Consider the following 15,138-nt stretch of genomic DNA (forward strand, 5'->3'; position numbering starts at 1 on the left):
TAAGGCGTCATAGCGTATGCACTTTGCATGGTAGTTGAGGCTATTCATGAAAAATAAAAAACAGGCTTAACTAACCAGCGAGAAATGCGTTCGTTCCACTTACCCGCGGTTGCTATGGTACCGCAGTCAGGTGACTGTCTGCAGACAGAACATGGCTGACCTGTCAGAAGACCAATGAGGGAAAGGCCAAATTGAGCATAATCGATCATTTGTTTGGTGTCTTTTGCTCGTGGCAGTCCAAAGCGGGTCTTCGGGCCAGACGCGTTCAAGGTACGCACGGTTTCCGTTTCAGGGAGAATTTTGATTTCATGTCTGTTTGCGAGCGCAAACGTCTGCGCTCGCTAGCTAAATTGCTAGCTGCTAACCAAATAGCCCCAAACTTCCTCCCCTGCCAGTTTAATCGGTATTCAACCTTTTCTCCCCAAAGTAGCAGAAGGTAAAAACACTTTTTTGTATCAAGGATGTTTTTTATTACAACACGTGCACTCTTTGCCATCGTATAACGGCCTCTAAGCAGTCGAATAGCTACAGGTGACACTAATAATGAAGCTGTCGTTCAAATGCTTCAGCTATTCGAACGGTCATGTTTACGGTGCTCAGAATCGTAAAAAAAGAACGATGTAATTTCTAACGAGGGTTGGGGTTGTTTAACTGAGAGACATTTTCAAACCTTTGACCGGAGGGCAACAATTTCAGCCTGAATCACTTTCATTCTGGAAATTTGATGCATTTGCCCGAGGCGAAAACAAATGAAAAAAATACACTGCGAGATTCAAGTCGCAATGTTGTTTTTTTTAGAGAAGAGTTGTTTATTTTAAAAATTTAACCAACATTCAATTTTACATGATAAATTAGTTGTCAGCCGTGTAAAACCGTTTGGGTTTCACCCAAACGTCGTGACCTATTTTGATTTAAAAAAACGCAGAACACAAAGCATTTTTTGAAAAGACCTTTAATGCCCAAATATGTTTTAGCCAAATAAATGTTGTTCCACTTCTTTTCCTTTCCTCTACCTTTCATAACGTTGCTGCTGTGAATTATGTATTTCTCCATTGTGGGATGAATAAAGGTTATCAAATCGAATGTAATCGATTCTAAAATAAAATCTGTATCATTCTTTCCTTCTAAAAATATAGGCATGTGTGAGTACTGAAAATCATTTCTCGGATCTTATGTCCATGTGATCTCATAAAAGGCTATCAGTCATGGACCAAGTGCTGTTCCGATTGAAACCACATAAACCAAGAGCACACAGAGTACAATATAAGCATTTGTTCTAGTCTTTATAGTATATTTTCAAAATTACTGACAGAATCTCAAAATATGAAACCTTTTTTTAATATATTTTATTTTTCTCTGGAGAAAAAGAGTTGTAATCCCACTGTGATGTAAAGTGCTGAATGGCAAAAGGCTTCTTTCTCTCTTGCAGATGAACGGGATGCCAGATGCGACGAATGGCCCAGAAGTGAGTGAGCACACTGGAACTGATTCTCACATTTGGGAAAGGCCGTGGACACTCGAGGAGATGCGGCAGAGCAGCGCCAACTGGTCACTTGCTGCTGACTCAGGGGTAACATTAAAAAATATATATTTTGTGACAATCAACTTGTCCTGAAGACTTAAAATCCCTCCTTTTTCCCCTCCCACCACTCAGCTCTTCTTGTTCCTTCAAGACTTCTCTCAAAAAATGCTGTCCAAGACGCACGAGATGGAAAAGCAGCTAGACAGCTTGATCCGAGACACAAAGGCCACGGATAGCAGCCTGCATTCTGTCTTCAACGACTTCCTCATGCTCTCCAATACGCAGTTTATCGAGAATGTAAAGTCTATAAAACTTGCTCTGTCATCTCACACTAGCGTATCTTGAGAGCGTTGGCATCAACTTTTATTTATTTTTTTCCTGTTGCAGAGAGTGTATGATGAAGAGGTTCAGGAACCTGTGCCCAAGAATGATGCTGTGGAGAAGCAGATTGATCAGGTATCATAAAGGTCTACCTTGAAGGCTTAAAAGAACTAACAACAATAAAATTCACGAGTTTGAATATTGTGTTGTCGGGCGTTTGTAATTCGGAGTTACGGAAAAACATGCTTGAAATTGTAATTATTAATAACATGATAAAAATGGGGCACGTTCGGGGGAGTTTATTATTTTTTTAATCAAGTTCAGTTCGAACATGAAGACTGCTGCAAACTTCAAATTAAAACTAAAAGGTGATTACAGATAAAATCCCAAATTATTGGATGGAACTTCACAGTTGAACTGCTGTAATTATGTTGTGATTCTTTCGCATGCCACTAGAAGGAGCTAGACTGCTAGAGGCTGACTGCCATAATGAAATGAAGCCCCTTGGAAATCCGTGGGCCTGACCACGCTGTCTCTGTTATTTATCTGCCAACAGAAAACCCGCGAGCAGAAAGAAGCCGAGCTGATCCCCAAAATGCAGGAAGCGGTGACTTACGGTCTGAAGGTGCTGGAGTCTGCCTTTGAACAACTGGATATCAAAGCCGGAAACTCCGACTCTGAGGACGAGGAGGCCAATGACAGATTGGAGGCGATTCTCGAGCCTAAGGTAATGTCACCCGTGTTTTGTCTTCTAACCTGTACACAGTATGTGTTGAAAAAAATGTTCATTGTGATATTTTTTTGTGTCTGAAGGACCTTTATTTGGATAGACCACTTCCTTTTCTCATCGGCTCCCAGGCCTTCATGGAACAAGAGGATGTCGGACTTGGCGACCTGTCGAGTGATGGTGCTGTATTTGAATACACTACATGTAAAATAATCCCCTCTTGATTTGGACTGATTACTGCAATATGTAGTGGACGTCTGCAAGTAAAAAGGTTTAGAATTTGCGGAAGATGACAAAAGATGGCAAACCGCTACCGAAATGTCACATCGCACCCCTGTGACACAAAGATGCCTGTGAGATAGCGCCAAAGCACTACTTTTGTCCAAATGAAACTCCTCACAATCATCAGCATAGGTCATTAGTACCATAATGGCACAAAAGCACGACTTTTGTGCAAGTGAAACTTCCACACACTTTGATATAAGCCCTTGGCAAGAAAAAGTCACAAAATGGTGCCAAAGCACGACTTTTTTTGGTTACAAGTCACCTACCTCAAAGCACCTCGGTAGGGTTCCGTGCCATGAAGATGACACAAAAACACTACTTGTATCTGAAGGAACCTCCTCAATTTATCCTACCTAGCCACCAACACGAGGCTGACGCACAAATGTTGTCTTCACTTATTTCAACATAATTGATTAGTCCTAAAATTCACCCATGATGAGGACAATACACTAAGTAAAATATTTTTATGACATATATTTCGACCGGATCTTCCATCGGTCGTGAATGTCTCACGTTACTGTTCACAGAACTGTCCGTGGGCAGCGAGAGAAACAGCGTGATTGACAGCGAAGACGGCAAAGACGCCGATGTGAGAGCTTATCGTCATCCCTCATTAGCATGCTGTATTTTTGCTCTTTTAAATGAAAGAAAAACAAACGATTTATTCATACAGAATTCAGATGAGGACTTTATGCGGGAGGCTGAAGAACATCACATTGGTGTCAAGAAGGTATGATTATTTCCCCGGCTCGCTATTGTAGATATATAAATATGCCGTTGTATAGTTTCATGCTTTCATACAGAAGTCGTCTATGGTGAGCTATGAACAGGACGAAGACGACAATGATTCTGACATATTTGGAGAGTCGGACAAGGAGGAGGAGGATGCAAAGGTTGGACTGTCACAGCCACGTGTAGACTGCACTACATCAGATTGTAAACGAACATCATGGTCTGTTTTTTTGGGGGGGCGTATGTTTTTGGGTGTCATTCAGAGCGCCGGCCCATCGTCATTTGCTGATGAGCTAGTCGCCAGGATCAAGGGCGAACTGGTCAGCAAACCAACAGGAGATCGAGCATGTGAGTAACTCCTGTTTGATCCTCATTGACTCTCACATTCATTACCTTAATTTGAAAATAAGACATTTACAGTAAAGCATACTTCACCCGCACGCCCATGGATATTTTTTTTTCTCTCATCAAACCACATTTTTTTGAAGCGTTGTCATCAAGGAAGAAAACCAAGAACAGAAAAGAAACAAAGCCGGTGAACTCCCACGGTACGGATGGGTGTTTGATTCATCTTCCATCTTTTTTATCTTTGTGTGTGTGTGTGTCTGTCTTTTGTTTCTCCTAACTCCAAATCCATGTTTCTTATCATTCATGTAGCGGCTGAAGACGACAGCGATGACATGTTCAAGCCTCCGAAAATGGACTCTGACGACGATAAAGATGATGAAGATGACTTGTCGCCATTTGGTGGGAAAAGCGGTCTCTTCAGTGGAGGGAAAGGCCTCTTTGATGATGACGAAGTAATCTCTCATAACAGTGTTTTTTTATTTTATTTAGTAAACATGACATGACAATATCCTAATTTGTGCTTTTTTAAAAAATATCACACAGGGTGACCTGTTCTCTGATGCACAAAATGTTCCTCCGACCAAAGAGGAAAACTCACCAGACCAAAACAGAACCACCAGTAAAGATGCAGGTAAAGTAAATATTCAGGATGTCATAATGAAATTGCTGCTGTGGACAGCAAATTTCCCCATTGTGGGACGAATAAAGGTTTTCTGATTCTGATTCTGTATTACACATTTTTTACAGAGCGATACGAGTATAAGGATTCACTCTCATATATCTACATATGTCGATACAGCTAGTACTTTGTAAGGAAGACTATTGTTTTGTTGCCCTAAGAATAGGATTTGGTATCGATGTCAGTCATAAGTAATCTATCTTTGAAATAATCGACCAATATCAATATCGGTGCTCGCCTGTGCTGAGTAAATAGTGTTGTGTCATAAATATATGTGATTCTGTTTTGGATCATCCATAGCTAATGCTAATTAAGTTTGGCAAAATTCATAACAACCTCAAATGGGCAAAACCAAATCTGGTGTTATTTATTTAATACCTATTTATTCAATACCTGCTTGAAATCTGACCATACGTGTTTCTTCCCTCCCTAAAGACCTTGATAAACCCATCAAGAAAATTCCAGCTGGTGCCATTTCGATATTTCCAGGTAAGCGCTACCTGCTAGCATAGTACCTACCATATGCTAGCAACTGGTTAAATGGACAGAAGTCTCGGTTTCCCTCAACACAGACAACAACCTCTTCAGTCCAAAGGGTGACTTTATGGCCGGCAGAGAGAATGGAGCATCAAACAGCAAATCCCAAGCTCCTAAACCAGCTCCTGTTGGTGGAGGGCTGTTTGATGAGGATGATGATGGCGATGACTTCTTCGGTGGTAGCAGCCTGACAACCACTTCCTGTAAATGTGCTCATTTTTTACGAGCGCTTTGTGTTGGTTACACTTGTCACTTTATTCCATAGGTTTTATGTTTTTTTTCCAGCCACACAGGTAAAATCCAAACACAAAAAGCCCCTTGACCTTTTTGAAGAAGACAATGAAAATGGTGACATATTTAGCGAAAAGACAGCCCAGAATAAGGAGGTGGAAAAGCCAGTTGCACCATCGGAAAAGAAGGTAATCACTGCCATGTGTTATTTCCACATTTGTAAACTCGAGCATCCTGAAAGAGGAATCGAACGCAAAACTTTACTTGACAGAATTTGTTATTTATTATATATAATATTGTTATTTGTTAAATAACAATAAATATGAATTCATCCAAGTGCGGCTCGTTAATGCAGTGGGTTCGATCCCGGCTTGATGGTTGTTGGTCTCTGTGTGCCCTGTGATTGGCTGGAAAACGGTTCAGGGTGATGCCCGCCTGTGACCCAAAGACTTGACCCTTGCTGAGGATAAAGTGCACCTTAAAATGGATGGTTGGATATATTTGTCGATTTTCATCATTCTCAATAGGGTTGCCATTTTGTTGACTGAAACTGACATTAAAACATGCTCGGGCTCCCATTGTCCACTGCCAGACATCCGCAAAAATGTGTCCACTCCAGTGCCAGTGTTTTTGTCATTTTTACTCAAATTTCAGGACCCACAGAATATTGAGTTTTAGGACTACATAAACATTCAATGCAGCATAAGAAACTTTAGACACTCTTCTTTCGTCAGAAAAAAGTTAATTCCTAAGTTATATGGGCCTGTAGTTATCCGAGCTTGAAATGGGGGTGGCTGTACAAAATACATTTCAATGCATACATATTGATTTATATAGCGCTTTAACAACAGCTCAAGCTGTAAGAAAGCGCTAACATGGACAAAAGGCAAATTGCTGCCCCCTCGTGGAAGGGAAAAACATTGCCAGAGGTCTGGCCAGCGCTTTATCGGCACCCCGCGTAAGAAAAACCAAAACCTGAACAAATTCAGGAATGGCGCTCTACGTCACACTTTCCAATACCCGGATAAATTTGGAAATGGTAGCGAACGAGTTAATGTTTGTCATTCTTACGATCTTTTAAAATATTCACCCAAAAATGTCAATGGTGTACAAATTTTGATGAGATATTGCATGTGTTGTTTTTTCTAACGTTAAAAAAACAATTGAGGACGTAAAGATAGAAACATCAATGGCTATATAGGCATTTCTTTATTCTCTCATGATTAAACTTTTTTGGTTTAGATGCCTGCTGGTGCCGTATCCATGTTTGGCCCTAGCACAAAAAGCTTACTCTCTGAAGGACTGAAGAAACGTCAACCATCCACCAATGACGAGGCTGAGAAATCTGAGGTTTGCTGTGCAGTTTCTTATTCCAGAGGGGTTGAGGGGGGTTGGGTGATAAGCCACAATTTCATATCTATTAGAATTGTCTTTCAATATTTGTCGTCAAAGAATTCAAATATAATATAATGTCTCTCATTTGCTTCTTTAGAACGGTAGACTGGCTGCAGATGTTGGAACAGCTGTCACTCAAACCCCCAAACCCGTCACGAGTAGTCTCTTCTCCGATGATGAAGACACGCAAGTAAGGGTCTCAATTTATATTTATTGTAGATTTTTCCATCTATCATATTCATTTAATGCCTCTCTCCTTGTCGAGGTTTTTCCAACTATACCCAGAAGTCAGTCCGAGCCACACACGATGTGTCGGAGTCAAATCAACAAGCCTCACGTGTCCTTATTTGACGATGACGAAGGAGAGGTGAATGCAACATATTTCCACATTCATGCTACTGTATATGGAAATATGGTCATTTACATGATGATTCTTTATTATTTTAAAATGTTTTTTTTTTTTCTCCAATGTTTATGTAGGATCTCTTTGCATCTGCCTCAACGCCAAAGCCAAACACAGCGAAAGCATTTACACCACAACCCAGTAAAACGATTTCCAGCGCCCTCTTCAGCGACGATGAGGTATGACAAGAGATCTCCAAATACCCAAACCACAATATGATTTGCTCACTTTATTAACTCTGCATCAGGACCAGTGGATAAACCCGAAAGCTAGCACGACCAAGCAAGAGACCAAAGCCGGAGGAGGCATGAAGCCAAGTTCCAGCGCCCCCTCCAGTCTCCCCAATGTTACAACGTCGCAGAAAAGCAGCCTCTTTGACGATGACGAAGACGATCTGTTCGCTCCAGCTAAACAGTCGAGGTATTTAAAAATACATGTGGGCATCAGTCCATATGTATATTACCCTCTCAAATTGTGTCGGGGCTTGGGGGGGCTCTAATTGAGTTTCCAGGTGTAAGTTTTCGCAACTCAGTGCTTGCGTTTTTTTTTTCTCTGACTTCACGCAGTCATAAGAAACCCCAGAAAGTTTCTCTTTTGTTTGAGGATGAGCATGAAGATGATAAAGAATCCCTGTTTGGAATCAAAATTGGTGATAGGACAAACACAACAGCCAAAGTGAGTACGGAATTTGCTTCGTTAACTCATTCACTGCCAGACGATGTCCGAAAATGTGTCCACTTCAGTGCCAGGGTTTTTGTCATTTTCACTGAAATTGCAGGACCCACAGAATATTGAGTTTTAGGACTACATAAACATTCGATTCAGCATAAGAAACATTAGACTCTCTTCTTTCATCAGAAAAAAAGAGTTAATTCCCAAATTATATGGGTCTGGAATTATCTGAGATTGAAATGGGTACAAAAGGCAAATGCTGCCTCCTTGTGGGAGGGAAAACATTGCCAAAGGTCTGACCAGCGCTTTATCGGCACCCTCTCGCAAGAGAAACCAAAATTCGAACAAATTCGAGAATGGCGCCCCGCTTGACACTTTTCAATTCCCAAATACATTCGGGAATGGCACTGAGTGAGTTAATAATAATCTGTTGCGCAACATTCTGGATGGATATGTAAGCTGTGCTAATGTTTTTTTCCTGTTGATTCTCAGCCCATCTTCCCGGTAGACAAACCAACAGATTCTTTAGATGCTAAAGAGGAAGTCAAAGAGAAATCCTCTTTGCCACAGAAAGCTGTGCCAAAGCCTCCAGAGAGTCTGTCGTCATCCACGGAAAGCAAGAAGAAGCCCGTCGGAGCCGTGAGCCTCTTTGGGGGCATCGATGTCTTTGCCCAAAAACTGGCTAAGAATGTGTCAGCTGAAGACAACCACGGCGATAATAAAAGCCCGCCACCGAATGTAAAGACGCAAGAGAAAGTAAAAGCAAACGCTCTCAGTCTGTTTGATGACGAGGAAGAGGAAGATGAGCATGATCCCATTTTCACCCCAAGTCACCAGAAAGCCAGAAACACCGCGAAGGTTTGCATGATTTGTTTTTCCTGTGTCATGGCTACGGTACGCGAATGAGTGATCGACAAAGACGAGGCGAACTCCTTCCTTAACTCATTCACTGCCAGACGATGTGCAAAAATGTGGCCACTCCAGTGCCAGGGATTTTGTTATTTTCACTCAAATTGCAGGACCCACAGAATATTGAGTTTTAGGACTACATAAACATACAGTGTAGCATAAGAAACCTTAGACTCTCTTCTTTCATCAGAAAACAATAATTTATTCCGAAGTTATATGAATCTAGTTACCTGAGCTTGAAATCGGGGTGGCTGTACAAAATACAATACAAATTGATTTATATAGCCCTTTCACAAAAGCTGATGCTGTAACAAGGGAAAAACATTGCCAGAAGTCTGACCAGCGCTTTATCAGCACCCCCCGCAAGAAAAACCAGAACCCGAACAATTTCGGGAATGGCGCTCCACGTGACACTTTTCAATTCATGCCAGCGAATGAGTTAACAGCTCTCATCGCTGGTCACTGATGTTTATGCTCGCGAATGCATGTTGCAGCCCATTTACGCTGACTGTGATTCTTTTTCAGCCCGCACAGGCAAAGAGCACCGGCGTATTCCTGGATGAGGAATTGTTATTTAGTCCCACCCAGCAGAAGGATAACGATCCCGACGTCGACCTTTTTGCCGTCTCGGATAAGAGCACGGTCAGTATTTTTAATCCGTTGTTAACTTTGCTGGCGATACACTTGTTGCATTAGGAACACATTCTCACTATAATGCGATCCGATACGAGGCCCGTGTGAACTCTACAAAGATAGCATGTGGAGTCTGTTTGTCCGGATGTCTGCATTGTTTGTTGCAATACTATCACGATGACCCAACTGTCGTTGATGTTTAGAGCACCAAGCTCAACTCGACGAAGCCGGCGACGCCGAGTCTGTTCTCAGAAGATGAAGAGGATGATCTGTTTGGCTCCAGCAAGCCCCAATCTCTGCCACCGGTACTGTTTTGATCACTATGCAATTTTTTACAGTATTTAAAGTCAACCTCACGTTTGTTTGTTTGTCTTATTTAATTGTTTCTCAGAAAATAGCAGAGAAACCCAGCACGTCTAATGACAAACCGCTGCAAGTCAAGCCAGAAACAGTTTCAGATAATCAGGTGAGTCCAATGAAAACTCCTCTAACAGACTATTACTCCAAGACCTGTTTTGGTTACATTCTGATTTTTTTTTTGTAATCCAGAAACCCGCACCAAGCCCTGTAGAACCAAAAGAACCATCTTCAAGGATTGGCAAACTTCAAGTATTTTTTTTCTTCTTCTTGCTTTAAAACAATTTATTCCTCCTCACAATTCATTCTTTGACTGCTTATGTTTCCATTTTTCTGCTTTTTATTTTCACACATTCTGTCTCACAGACGACTGAATCACAGCACCACGGCTGTCGAAACGTCAATCTTTTTTTTTTTATTATTATTTTTTTTTTATTTTGACTTTGCGAGCATTTCACTTTCACGAGCGTCAAACATTATTTGCTGTTTTTCTCTTGTTAGGCTGGATTTACAAATTATTTAATGTTCATGGGCATCCCGTGGCTCTCTTTTCAATGTACTGTATACAGTGATACCTCGGCTTACGAACGCTTTAGCTCATGAACGTTTCACCTCACAAACATTAAATTCGCGAGCATATATTCTTGGATAAAGAACTAGTTCTCGGCAGACGAACCAAACTACACAGCGCCACTGTGGCTGGCGGACTAGTTTTCCACACCCCCTGTCTTTGAGTGCAGATGTGGTTTGTTATCAAGTACTTTTGCTATTATAGGACTGAAAAAGACCCCACCACAGGCGAGTGTTAAGCCGAAGAGAACACAAAAGGAAATTGCGGTTGAGCAGAAGAAGATCATCGAAAAACATGAACGAGGTGTGCGTTTGTATGATTTAGCGTCCCCGTACCAGTATGCTCAGTGCCATTGCTACATGTGGCTAAGGGTGTGTTATCTTTGCAACGGTCTCAGGCAATAGAAGAGGTTGAAAAACTTCTGTTGATTTGGATGAATGAAAAGCAATTGTCAGGGGACAGTGTGTGTGAGGGTATTATCGCCGAGAAAGCACAGCAACTTCACTCGGATATCATCAAGAGGCAACCTGGAATTTCGTCATCCATTGACAACTACCATCACAAAGGTAAATAAAACGACTATTATACAGTACACTTTATTTATTTATTTACAATACAATAGCATATTTATTATACATAAAATAAGGTATGTTTTGTGTTGTTTTAAGGCTTATTTAGTAAAGAATTATGCTTTATGGGGACCTGGGAACGGATTATTCGCATTTTTAATGATTTCTTATGGGAAATAAGTGTATAATCACTTTTCACCTCACACACACTTTCAGGGAACTAGTTAAGTCCGTAAGCTGAGCTATCACTGTATTTAAAACAGGGGCGTCAAACAATTTTTTTGCCGCGTGCCGCATTGTAGTTACGGCTTCCTCTCGAGGACTGTTATGAATTTGGAGAAACAATTGGAATGTTTAATCTCCTCCACATATTCAATACAGACAAATTAATGAATAACTAGTTTTCATATCTGAGGTCAAGAATGAGTGTTATTGTGGTTGACATACGACAATTTGAAATTTTGGTTTATACTTTCGCAAGCATCATGGCACTTGACATGCTTGATTTGCTTTTGCGGGCCGAATAAAATGGTGTGGCGGGCCAGATTTGTTGTGGCGGGGCAGATTTGGTCTGCGGATTTAAAGGCACGTGTTTGAGGACATGAAACAAGTGGAGTCAAATATTCCTAAATGGTATGCCAGTACAGTATATCAAGGGTGATGACATATTGGGAAAAAAAGATCACTGTAAGTCCAGCCTTTTTTTCCTCTTAAAAATCCTTGCACATATAAAAAAGTTATTAATTGATGTGTCAATCTGTCCATGTACTTGTTTGCTTTGTTTTTTTTAAGGCAAGTCTAAAGATCAATCCCGCTGTGTTCCTCCCTGGCTCAGCCCCCAGCATGCTGGGGGCTATCAATGTGCTGCCGGGTCAGGATCCCAGTTCCTCCTCCGGGGTCTCCAGTTCCAGCATGAGCCCCAGTCCCGCTACGACGCCAATCGGAGCGCAGACAGAAATTGAGTCGGGAGTCAGTTTTGATGCACCACTCCAAGTTCAGACTTTGCAGTGTGCAAATAAGGTGAGCGATGAATATGTCCGGGCGGGTAGGTCACAACATTCTGTACAAAATGTGATTATTATTAACCATTCACTGACATTTATTATTCAGGAATTGAAAAGCATGACGTGGAGCGCCATTCCCGAATTTGTTCTGGTTTAGCTTTTTCTTGCGGGAAGGTGCCGATAAAGTGCTGGTCAGACCTCTGGCGATGTTTGTCCCTCCCACGAGGATGCAGATGTTGTTGCGCTATATAAATCAATATATATGTATTGTATTGTATTTTATACAGACGCCCCCATTTCAAGCTCAGATAACTCCAGACCCATATAACTTGGGAATTAACTCTGATGAAAGAATAGAGTTTAAGGTTTCTTATGCTGCATTGAATGTTTATGTAGTCCAAAAACTCAATATTCTGTGGGTCTTACAATTTCAGTGAAAATGACCAAAACTGGAGTTGACACATATTTGCATGTGAATGAGTTAAGGAGAAAAAAAATAAACTCATAATGTACCTTACAAACCACTATGGCAAAAATCCACGAATTACTGACAACTCCCCTTGAAAGTGTGGTGAATTGTTTATCAATTCCAAAAGAAAGTGACACAGCATTTAAAACTGAGAGGATTGTAAAGCATTTAGCATGCAAACAGTGTGCAACCATGTTACAAATGACTAGATTGACTGTTTTTTTGCAGAGTCGAGTCAAAGGCTCCATCCATCGAAGACCCCAATCCAGAGCGGGAAGGCAAGCGTCTCAAAGATCAGCAGAGGAAAAAGACATTTCAGCTGGGAGTCTCCCTGTAGCCTCCTGTAGCTCATCTTCAGCCGTCCTGCCCCCGAGTCAGATTTCCTCCTCGCATAACTCTGCTCTTATGACATCGTCATCCTTACCTTCTCAACCACACCCGGCTCAAATCTCCACCAAGCCTTCTTTGCCGACGCTGCCTGTAGCCAACCACGCCAAGAAGCACGACTCCAGTAAGGAAAGCAACCAAGGCAAGGTGTTTCCTCCCCTCGAGGAGGATGACATTTTTGCTTCGGACAGCTTTTTCACAACTGCCGCCAAACCTCGGACCAAAAAGGCCGAACAACAGTCTGAGACGGTACCAAAGATGGACGTTAGCGACCTCCCGTCCATTTTCGACGACAACAGCGATGACCTTTTCCAGACGGTGAAACCAAAAACGGCAGCCAAGGTCAAGGCCAAGACGTCGGCCTTTCTGGAAGACGATGACGACGATGACAACGATTTCTTTGGAGTGAAGAGGAACTCGGCGGATACATCCACGAGTGGCCAAGACGTCAAGAGCAGTGACAGTTTTCCAAAGCAGGATATTTTTGAGGTGACTTTGTTTCTACAAATTACACCACAAGTCAAAGTTTTGGACCCAGTTTCTCTTTTTGTATATTTACAATGCGTGTCTGTTTTTGTTTGTTTTTTTTTACGTTGAAATGTGTTCTTCCCCACACCTTGATCTAGTCTCCTTCAGTTCTTGTTTTGTTTCTTATGCAATACGTCAGGAGAACACTCACAAACTGTGATTACCCTCAGTGGTCTTTAAATAGATGGTTTGACAGGGGAGTATATCGTCATCGCAGCGGTGTGCAAAGGAAGGGGCATTGGAAAAAATGGCACACTGCCCTGGAAACTACCATCTGAATTCCAGTACTTTCTCCGCAATGTTACACATGTCTCAAAGCCAGGAAGGTTTAATATGTTGGTGTGGGGGAAACTGTGTTGGTTCTCCAACCCTCAAACTATGTTCCCAATGGACTATTTTTATAAAACAGCAAAACCCTTCACTAAATCGCCATAGTGGTGTTAGGTTTAAATTGGATCATGCTTACAACACACATCTGAGATCATTACCACATATGCTTAGTTATGCTGATGAGGTGATACCAGAGCAAATGGGGCAATCAGGCCAGTCGGAGACTATAATCAGGACAATAGAAGTAATCGGTGTAGCCTCAAGGAATAGTCCTCTGCTCCCTCCAACCTTAGAGCAGGGAACTATCAGAGCAGAGATCTGGCACCGCCACCTCTGGACAGTAGGGATATATGTATCGGGCCAGAGCTCCCAGCAAAATTTTAGTTAGCTGACAAAGCCTCTTGGATGAGAAGAGAAACGTCCGACACCTTCAAAGAAGCACAGATGACGGCTGAAGAAACATTTTCATCGGTTTCTCATGCAGCATGACTTATTAGTCTTCTTTTCTAGGAAACATCATGCAACATTTTTGTCTTCACAGGATGACATTGGCATTTTGCCTAAAGCCCACAAAAAGAGTACAGAGAAGCCATCCGATGTCAATCTGTTCGACGATATTGACATCTTTGCTGACCTGGCGGACTCTTTTGCACCAAAACAGAAGGCCAAGGCCAAGACGGCCAGCAGGTCCATCTTTGACGACGACATGGGTAAGCCAAAGCACATACAGGCAGATATCCAATATTTTCACCTTGTTTGAAATGATTTGTAATGAAACGTTTTCTCTCTTTAAGATGACATTTTTGCACCAGGCGCCGTCAAGATAGCGGCAAAAGCGACTCCGAAAGCAAAAACCTCGCTGGAGACCAGCACAACAGTGGACTCCACGAACATGTTCGATGATCCGCTAAATGCTTTCGGGAGAAATTGAAGTTGACCAATGGATCAATGGCGCAGTATTATTATTATGTTTTTTGGATTGCTGTACAGCGGGAGAGATCGGACGCATTGTCGGAAATATTTATATATTGTTATGATTGATGGCACATCTCAGATTCATCCATTTGTTTGCATTGCACCCTTCTTGCATAACTGAGTAAAGACTGCTAATAATTAGACATGATAGCACTTTATGAGCGTACCCTTATACTTAGCCTCAGCGCCTGGAGGGATTAACAATAGATTTTTTTGGGGGCGATGCTATGTTGAGATTTCTTGTCTATAGGTGCCATGTCATGCTTTTGTCAACTCAACTATGAAGCCTTTCAACCACATTTTTATCAAGAATAAGAAATTCATCCTTTTGTTAACTTTTGCTGGAACAAAAAAAAGATCATTTTTATGGACTAAAATTAAACATTTTATAGTATCTAAAATCTGGTTATTTTTGGGGAGGAAGGGGTTATTTTCTTTTTTTCCAAATGATGGCAAAATGAAGAGCTCTTTTTCCAAAACACTATAAATCCATTCTTGTTTTTTCTGCGATTTTTTTTTTTTTTTTTTTTCAAAACTGAATTTGTTTTATTGTG

The 15,138-nt window shown here is 41.5% G+C and overlaps 1 protein-coding gene across 1 annotated transcript; it reads left to right on the forward strand.

Annotated features, from left to right (window-relative positions):
- The first annotated feature begins 139 nt into the window (after positions 1-139).
- On the forward strand, positions 140-14,978 carry washc2c (WASH complex subunit 2C). Its single transcript, XM_089012294.1, has 31 exons — positions 140-270; positions 1,430-1,570; positions 1,655-1,819; positions 1,910-1,978; positions 2,400-2,570; positions 2,657-2,750; positions 3,383-3,444; positions 3,529-3,585; positions 3,659-3,748; positions 3,851-3,935; positions 4,076-4,135; positions 4,245-4,387; positions 4,479-4,566; positions 5,050-5,103; positions 5,187-5,354; positions 5,437-5,570; positions 6,625-6,732; positions 6,875-6,967; positions 7,043-7,144; positions 7,258-7,359; positions 7,428-7,600; positions 7,747-7,855; positions 8,345-8,710; positions 9,287-9,403; positions 9,598-9,699; positions 9,786-9,860; positions 9,944-10,003; positions 11,684-11,911; positions 12,593-13,240; positions 14,151-14,319; positions 14,404-14,978. Exons 2-31 carry the CDS (start codon positions 1,430-1,432, stop codon positions 14,538-14,540), a joined length of 4,170 nt encoding a protein of 1,389 aa, XP_088868420.1. The 5' UTR covers positions 140-270; the 3' UTR covers positions 14,541-14,978.
- The last annotated feature ends 160 nt before the right edge of the window (positions 14,979-15,138 follow it).

The sequence above is a fragment of the Hippocampus bargibanti genome, linkage group LG13 (genome assembly GCF_051943395.1).
Source record: "Hippocampus bargibanti isolate YZ-2025 linkage group LG13, ASM5194339v1, whole genome shotgun sequence".
Classification (NCBI taxonomy): domain Eukaryota; kingdom Metazoa; phylum Chordata; class Actinopteri; order Syngnathiformes; family Syngnathidae; genus Hippocampus; species Hippocampus bargibanti.